General features: G+C 46.0%; 1 protein-coding gene across 3 annotated transcripts in view; it reads left to right on the forward strand.

The window, feature by feature from the left end:
• The window catches only part of pcdh1b (protocadherin 1b), a gene marked incomplete at its 3' end in the record, with an annotated part of 189,058 nt that overhangs the window by 22,369 nt on the left and 157,251 nt on the right, over nt 1–9,438 (forward strand). For 2 of the 3 annotated variants that reach the window (XM_080465686.1, XM_080465685.1), the window contains exon 3: nt 623–2,806. In XM_080465686.1, coding sequence (XP_080321812.1) covers nt 623–2,806 — 2,184 coding nt within the window. Of the gene's footprint in view, nt 1–622; nt 5,646–9,438 lie in introns of those variants that run through there. The other variant, XM_080465687.1, reaches the window with a different exon arrangement.

Raw genomic sequence — 9,438 nt, forward strand, 5'->3', positions numbered from 1 at the left:
GATGCCCCCCCCACCCCCCAGGAAAAACATAACGGGCTTTGTAGTGTTACATTAGCAATGGTCATGACTTCTCTGTTAGTCAAGGGAGCACAATAATCATGATACCGTCAGTGAGATCATAACGGGCCGTGGGACGTTCAGACTTCCAGTGACATTTGACTGCAGATTGACTGAGATCTGGCTGCAAGCGGCTGCACTCTTTATTTTGTATTTCCATCACGTTTCAAGCAGAGCAACACAAGAACCATTGTTTTATTCAACGAAATCTACAATTGATGTTTTTGCAATAACAAGCACGTTGTGGGTGGAAGTGGGTTAATTTTTTCTTCTTCAGTTTCAGGAGATGTGAAAAATTAAAGCCACCCCACCACTATCCCCATTTCAGCCTTTAAGCAAGGCCTCTAATCCCCCAACGCTCAGTTGGCCTCCCACTGCCCCTCACATGTGGCCAGCTATAAATAGAATGGGTCAAATGCCAACTAAATAAAGTCCCTTAACTAGGTTAGTCCGGACTGATGAAGCCTCTGATGAGAAGTGAAACTTCTTTTAAACATTATGAAGAAACGCTAGTTGCATTTAAAGAAACAGGAAATACGTAACTTGTCAATGTCTGTCTTTGTAGGTCCGAGCCAACGACGCCGACACGGGCACCAACGGCGAGATCGACTACAGCCTTCATCAGGCGTCGGAAACCGTCCAGAGGCTTCTGCGGATTGACCGTTCCACTGGCATCATCTACGTCAAAAATCTGATTGACAGAGAACAAGAGAACTTCCTGAAGTTCTTTGTGGTTGCCAGAGACCGCGGACCCAATTCCAAGGGGTCGAAGGTCATGGTTACGATCAACATCAAGGACCAGAATGACAACGCACCGGCCATTGAGATCCGTGGTTTTGGCTTGGTGACGCATCAGAACGGCGTCGCCAACATCTCTGAGGACACGCACATTGGCTCAGCGGTGGCGCTGGTTCAGGTCTCGGACCGTGACGAGGGGGAGAACGCCGTCGTGACATGCGTGGTTGCGGGTGACGTCCCATTTCAGCTCCGACCTGCCAGCGAGTCGGCCAATGATCGGAAGAGGAAATATTTCCTTCAGACTACGACCCCGCTGGATTACGAGCGCGTTAAGGATTACAGGATTGAAATCGTTGCAGTGGATTCTGGAAACCCAGCTTTGTCCAGCACCAACTCCCTGAAGGTTCAGGTGACAGACGTGAATGACAACACGCCCACCTTTTCCCCCGCGCTGCTGGAGGTGGACTTTGCGGAGGGGAACCAACCCGGTGACAAAGTGCTGGATGTGGTGGCGGCGGACGCAGACAGTGGCACCAACGCAGAGCTCGTCTATAGCATCGTGGAGCTTTCTGCCACTCGGCTCTTTGAAATTGACGCAAACACAGGGGAGGTTCGAGTGAAGAACCTGCTGGACCGGGAAGAGACCGAGCAGTATCGGTTTTGTGTGGCAGCTGCTGACAAGGGCGTTCCCAGTAAAACTGGAACCGCCACAGTGGTGATCAACGTCCTGGACCGCAATGACAATGACCCAAAATTCATGCTGAATGGCTACAGCTTCTCGGTCATCGAAAACATGCCTCCACTCAATCCTGTCGGTGTTGTGACTGTCACTGATGCCGACAAGGGAGAGAATTCCGAAGTGACTGTGTTCGTGGAGCCAGATGACGGCAAGTTTGTTATTCAGAATGGCACAGGAACGATCTTATCCAGCATATCCTTTGACCGTGAGAAGGAAAGCACATACACCTTCCGCCTGAAGGCTGTCGACGGAGGCGATCCACCCCGGTCCTCCTATGTGGGTGTGACCATCAATGTTCTGGATGATAATGACAATGCTCCCTACATCACCAAACCAGCTAACTCCTCCTTCAAGCATCTTCCCCCTGGCACCCAGCCAAACACCCCTGTGGAGGTGGTCGAGGCTGAGGACATGGACGCTGGGCTCAATGCTGAGCTGGACTACAGCATCACGGGCGGAAACCCATTCGGCCTCTTCCAGATCTCACCAACCAGCGGGGAGATCACACTGGCTCAGCAGTTTAAAAGCAAGCACAACGGGCTACATCGGCTGGTAGTGAAGGTCAGCGATAAAGGCAAACCTCCACGTCACACCACTGCCCTGGTCCATGTCTTTGTCAATGACACCAAGTCCAATGTCTCTCTCATCGAGGCGCTGGTTGGACACAGCCTCTACACCCCTCTGGACCGGGATATTGCTGGAGATCCCAACTACGCCCTCGGTCAGCGCAGCAACATCCTGTACGGCAGCCTCGCCGGTATCGCCGGTGTGATTCTGGTCATCGTGGCTGTGGTGGTCATCAGACACCGGCTGCAGAAAGATACAAAGAGTGGCTATCAGGCCGGTAAGAAGGAGAGCAAGGACCTGTATGCTCCCAAGCAGGGCCCCAAAAATGGCAAAGGGAAAAAGAGCAAGAAGGGCAAAGCTCCAAAACCAGCAAAGCCGCTGGAGGAGGACGAGGAGGCCAGTCTACAGAAGGGCCTCAAGTTCAATCTCATCAACGACAATGTCAACGACAGTCCCAGAATCCACCTGCCCCTCAACTACCCACCAGGAAGCCCCGACCTGGGCCGCCACTACCGCTCCAACTCCCCGCTCCCATCAATCCAGCTTCAACCACAGTCGCCCTCCGCCTCCAAGAAGCACCAGGCCGTTCAGGACCTCCCCGCCACCAACACCTTCGTAGGGACGGGCGACAACAACTCCACAGGCTCCGACCAATATTCGGATTACAGCTACAAGGCCAACCCTCCCAAATACAGCAACAAACAGGTAGGAGACTACGCAAACACGGCAGTGTACCCCAGGAACATCTATTGGACCAACCGGGTGTGGTAGTCAAGCCGGGACTTATTTGGCACAGCCGATACCCTTCCACCAAAGGTGCACTGATCCCTAACACCACCCAAACACCCACCCACCCACCCTGCACAGCACCCACCTCCAAACGCTGTGGGGGTTTCTTTTCTTTTATCGTTTGGTTTTGTTCACCATTTCTGTTCTGTTCTGTTCTGTTTGGTTTTCAACTGCAAACATGGACCGCCCCGAAAATGCACAAAAATATGAAGGATTCTATGAGCGATAGACCAAATATGAGTTTACCAATATTTACCAGGTGATGTTTTGGTGACAGTAAACCTAATGAAATGGACATTAGAACAATGCTCGCGTTGAGCCTTTGCGTTCAGAGTTCTGGAGTATTTAATGAAGAGTATCTGTTATCGGAGCACATTGTGTGAATTTAGTAGAGACTTATTGGAGTCACTTCACCGCTGATATTGGACGTCCCAGACGAGTCCACACTTAACCTCTCCGTGTTCCTCACTTCTTTCATTTGTGTTCAGTTCCACCGTTTCATGGCGGGTTAAATGAAGGAGCTCATAAGTTTTTCCTGCTTTATAATTCATGAGTGTTTTCAATCCTCTGAAAGATCCGCGCTGACGTCCTCATTAAGTCTGAATGTGTTTTTCTTTTTCTTTATTTTTTCTGTCCTGGAGAGCCGCCGACTCGAGGTTTAAAGCTGCTCTTTACGGCCGGATCAGCTTGTTGAAGTGTGACAAAGAGTGACTGTGAATTCCTGTGTGTGAGTGTGTGTGTGTGTGTGTGTGTGTGTGTGTGTGTGTGTGTGTGTGTGTGTGTGTGTGTGTGTGTGTGTGTGTGTGTGTGTGTGTGTGTGTGTGTGTGTGTGTGTGTGTGTGTGTGTGTGTGTGTGTGTGTGTGTTGGCTTTCTTGAGCACTTCAGAGTGTTTCCATCCAGGTCGGACCAATTTAAGGTAATTTCAGCAGCTCGGTCGGGGAGCGAGTAGTGAGAAAGAAAGACGGGGAATTAGAGCGATGAGGGAGTGGGGGTTGTAAAAACGAGGCAATGAAGGAAAAGGTACACTAAGACGAAATACAACCATTTCTTAACCTCTGCACCTCCTTGTCAGGTTGGCTGAAATACGACTTTTAATTTTGCCGTGTTCCCAATCACCGGGGCTAAAAAGTCAATTGTTTGCACAGATTAATGACAGGTAATTTTCCAGGCGCCCGGTTTCACCTTGCTTTACCCAGAGTGCCTTGCTCTTTTCTATTTAATGTACAATGGGGGTGGATGTAGTTTTATTTTGTTTGTATTCATTTATTTTGAAATGTTGTGGCTACTTCACGAACTTGGCGGCTGTGAAACAGGAAAATGTCACGTGCACTGTGAAAACCATGGAGACAATCGAGGTGTCGTGGTGACTGTACATATATGTTGTGAACGACATGTCAGATGTTTTTTTTTCTGTTATGTTTTGTGTTTTTTCATCTGATGTTTTTTTATGTTGCTACATCGACTGTGTGCATCATGTGTGAGCTGAAAGGTGGAATATTATGTATTATTTTGGGTTTAAAGGTACAGTATGTAGCATTTTTAACTTAATACAAAGCAAAATTAAAAACACAATAATTATTTTATTGACGTCTCATTGCTGTTGGTAGGAGTTAGCACGCTAACGGGCGCTAATGTTAACGGGCGAGCACCAGACTCTCCTGCCTTTAGTCTAACTTACTCTAAATAAAAACTAAATGACTCTGCCACCCTAAAGTTTACATGCTGTTCCTTTAAGGAATCATTAACAATGGAATCAATCGTCCTTCGTTAGCTAACTCGTGGCGGCGCGTAATACCGCTTTTGTCCCAGAAGAGAGTGCAGAGTTACTTTGGCTGAGAAGTTTCCAAATTGTTGGAAGACGACCAGATTCCAGTGGGACCCAAAGAAAACAAGCTAAATTCTTTCTATTTGAGGCGTTAAATTTCAAAAGGCTGAATAGATGATTGCTAATGCTATTAGCCTTTTATCAGCACACCAGTGTCCGCATGTAAAAGATTCTTATGAAGCAAATTCATGATTAAAATACAAATATCCCATGCCTCATTTAAAGAGTCGTGCAACTTAAATACATTTGGTCTTAATTGAAAACTTTAGCGCAATGCTTGATAGGGACTGTGAGGATTTAACTCGAGCACTGAAGCTTTGTCTACATTACACGTATAATAACTTGTTTTAGATCAGTATGTTTTGACCAAATATTGGAAAAGACACACCCCTGACCCGATTGTTTTGTCTTCTGCTGCTGTGCCACATTAAACTTAGTTGTTTTTAAGTCAAACAACAAAGTGGAAGCAGCACGTGCTAACGCTGTGCCCAGCCAGCTGCCAACAATGCAACGTGAATCTTACATACCGTACCTTTACCAAAGACGTTTCACTGCATTGTGTTCCTGCTTCAAAGAGACTCACCGTCTGATGATCTCAACCAAAGACTCACTCGCTTCTCGCTTCACCTTTTTTTTTTTTTTGTATAATTTTGTTTCCTCCCATTGTCTCGGCCATCGTACACTTTGAACATGAAGCTGCAGGATTTGTTGTCCTTGTTTGGAGGCGTTAGCGGAGTTCCTGCCGGGTTAACGTTCATCCCGTTAACACTCGAGACGCCGGGCGTCACACTTCATATCAACTCTGCCTCCATCACCTCCACCTGCTCTCTGTCACCCACGTCGTCACCGGGGAATAAATGTACAGTCTTGCTCTTGTTTTTTACAGTTCTTTAAAAAAAAAGATTTTATTTCAATAAACATGTTGCTTAATTGTCACCGTGGCGCTCTGTGCATTCACTTTTGGGGGTGGGGGTGGGGGTGGGGGGGCTGTATCCCATCTTCATCTCCATCCTTCACACATGGAGAGAAAGTGTATCTTGTATTAGTCCCGTAGATCCCACCTTCACTCTTTAGTCGACTCATTATACACAAACCTTATCGACAGCGTTAACGCTAACAATCACCATGGCAACGTTCGTCACTAGGGCAACAATGTTAAAATAAATATATCACTTTTACACACATTTATGAAACAAAAAGTGTTTAAAATGTTACATTTCATCCATAAATTTGTCATAAATTTGATTTCTAACACTCAAGTAAAATTTCACTCATTTCCGTTTGGTGAAAAGTTGACTCAGGTTTTGTTTAGTAGGAAGAACTAAGAAGTAAAATGTCAAGAAAACGTCACGATTGAACAGGTACAGTGTAATATCCTTTTTATACCTGTTGACCATTGCAAGATACTAAATATTTTTCATGATTTCATGAAACATTAAAAGCGAGCAGATAAATTACTCATAAAAACTCTTTTCTGGGTTTTTCAGTTTCAGTTCAGAGTCACCAGAGGTTGAACTCGTGTGATTCTGGACAAGATCCAAAAGCTTTGAGGTTCACCTTCAGGAAAACAAAACTCTTTGAGGTAATCTCTCTGAGTAAATCCTGAGAGATGCCTGCTGTTGGCAAATAGTTTGTTTTACATCTGGTCATTGATTAACTTTTATTAACAGGCCGTCTGGTCGGTTGGTGGACTATCGACCCCCCCGCTGGTCCAGGAAGTTACTGGCCTCAAACGGAGCAGCAGCTTTGAGCTGATGGGACCGAAAGAAGGGAAAGTTTCCAACATTTGATTCAAAACTAAGCAAGAAAGATCACATCTAATTCAGCTTCAAATACTCCCAAGACTACAGGTGTATCTACAAAGCCTGAAGCCCCTCTGGTCCTCTAAAGGGGTTCCCGGACTCCCGGACTCCCGGACCCGGACTGAGAACTGATTCAAAACAGCTCAGAACATAAACACACCTGCTGGTCCGAACGAGTCCCGTTGCGTTTTCTTTCCATGAGCATCAGTCTGTCACTTTATAATGAACTGCTGAGCCACTGCACACACACACACACACACACACACACACACACACACACACAACACACACACACACACACACACACACACACACACACACACACACAGTCAACTTTGAACCTGCTCACACTGAGATGAAAGCGTCTCTACATGCAGGTGGCAGCTGGACTGAAACTGGACTGAGGTCAAAGGTCAAATATCACTCAAAGAGCATCTATTAGCAAACCCAGAGCGACAAGGTCAAAGTTTAATGATAGGTGGTAGGACAGTCCCGCCTCCCCTCCCCTCCCCCCCCAGCCCCCCGTCTGGGCGTTGGCATTAGCAGTTCGTTGGCATTAGCAGTCCGGTGGCGTCCTTCCTGTTTTACGCTGACCACCTCGTCCGTTTCCATGGCGACGCCACAACCTGAGTGTGTGTGTGTGTGTGTGTGTGTGTGTGTGTGTGTGTGTGTGTTTGTGCGTGCGTGTGTGTGTCCTGACTCATAGTGCTGACCAGCCTTCCTCCCTCCGATCCAGCACAATCCTTCCTTCTATAGAGAGCTCTGCCCTTTGAATGAAGAGGTGTGTGTGTGTGTGTGTGTGTGTGTGTGTGTGTGTGTGTGTGTGTGTGTGTGTGTGTGTGTGTGTGTGTGTGTGTGTGTGTGTGTGTGTGTGTGTGTGTGTGTGTGTGTGTGTGTGTGTGTGTGTGTGTGTGTGCCCTGCCTGTCACTCAGTTTATATAAGCTCTGAGTGTTTGCTCTCCACAGACCGATTCCAAAGATCAGAACAGTTTGGTGAGTTTATATCACATGACGATGAAATCATGTTGTGATTCAGCAAATTTTATCGTGAACATAAAAACACTCTAAGCTGGATGTTAGAGGAGGAAGATGCTCTATAATCTGGATGTTAGAGGAGGAAGATGCTCTATAAACCGCTGTTAGAGGAGAAAAATGCTCTATAAACTGATGTTAGAGGAAGAAGATGCTCTATAATTTGATATTAGAGGAGGAATGTGCTCTATAATCTGGCTGTTAAAGGGGGAGTTGCTCTATAATCTGATGTTAGAGGAGGAAGATGACTCTATAATCTGGATATTAGAGGTGGGGGATGCTCTATAATCTGGATGTTCGAGGGGTGATGCTCTATAAACCGCTGTTAGAGGAGGGAGATGCTCTATAAACTGATGTTAGAGGAAGAAGATTCTCTATAATCTGATATTAGAGGAGGAAGATGCTCTATAATCTGGATGTTAGAGGAGAACCATTTTCTATAAACGTCTGTTAGAGGAGGAAGATGCTCTATAAACTGCTGTTAGAGGATGAAGATGCTCTATAATCTGATTTTATAAGAGGAAGATGCTCTATAAACTGCTGTTAGAGGATGAAGATGCTCTATAATCTGATTTTAGAAGAGGAAAATGCTCTATAATCTGATGTTAGAGGTGGAAGATGCTCTATAAACTGATATTAGCATGTGGATTGAGGGATTAAACATCTAATGTCAATGAGAAGCAGTACATAAACCACAAACATGCTAACTGCTTTTAAAGCATGCTAATGCTAATATGAGCTACTTTGGCTACAGGCTAATGCTAACGTTACGTAGAGTTTGACATCTTTCATGTTGCTGTATGAACGAGACCATTGGGGATTAAGGTGCTCATCCTGAAACTCCTCATTAAACTGGAGTTTATGGAAATGGTGAAGCTAAAGATAGCACCAGGCTAAGTGAGTTAAGTAAGTAACGCAGTAACTCTGTTGAATTAAAATGTAACATGGTGCTTTATTTAAAAACGTATTTTGCCATAGTCGTAGCCGTAGCCATAGCGGTAGCCGTTGCCATAGTAATAACTTTCCTGTGTTTTTTAGTGTTTGTGCTTCTGCTGGTGTCTTTGGTTGGTCTTCACTGTGACACGGAGCTATTCTCTTTTCATCAGGAGCAACACTGAGGAGGTCACTAGATAACATTCCAAGATCTGATTTTGTTTTTGAGAAACACCAAAATCTATTAACTCCTCGCGCTGCCAAAAAAAAAAAAAATCCTTCAAGTGATTCTCCAAGAGAAAAAAAAATCAATCTTTGGTTCAACTGTTCACTTAATTTTTATGATACCAAGAGACAGAAAACCAGGGTCTGTAAAAGTAAGTGATTTCTTTATTTTCTTTCTCTGTCCTCTCGAAGCATGCTCCAAAATATAAAATATAAAATAACCTTTTAGCAGCCCCCCACCCTCCCCACCCCCACCCACCCACCCACCCACCCACTAAAAATCCAGCTTCCAGGGCTGAAATCACAAAACCCGACCTGCGGGAGGAAACGTGTTTCTTGTCTCACTGGACCCGTTAACGTCCCACTAAACACCGTAATGAGTTCACCGAACTGCAGTTACAGTCTATTAACCCAATCCTGATCTAAAACAGGTGCTTTTTAATCAATAACACGCGGCCCTGCAGCTTGACTGACGGACGACTTCCTGCCGCCGCTCACAGTCGGTGAAAAAACCCCATAATGGCTGCCATTAGGCGGCTGGCGAGGAGCCGCTTTCTCCACAGAAAATTACAGTAATTTCAAAACGGCAGCTAAAAATGTATTCGGGCAGGAGTCGGTCATCCGTGAGGAGGAGAAGGAGGAGGGGGAGGAGGAGGAGGAGGAGGAGGAGGAGGAGGTGGAGGAGCAGGAGGAGGTGGAGGAGGAGGAGGCGGTGGAGGAGCAGGAGGAG

The sequence above is a fragment of the Lipophrys pholis genome, assembly GCF_963383615.2.
Source record: "Lipophrys pholis genome assembly, chromosome: 6".
Taxonomy (NCBI): Eukaryota; Metazoa; Chordata; class Actinopteri; order Blenniiformes; family Blenniidae; genus Lipophrys; species Lipophrys pholis.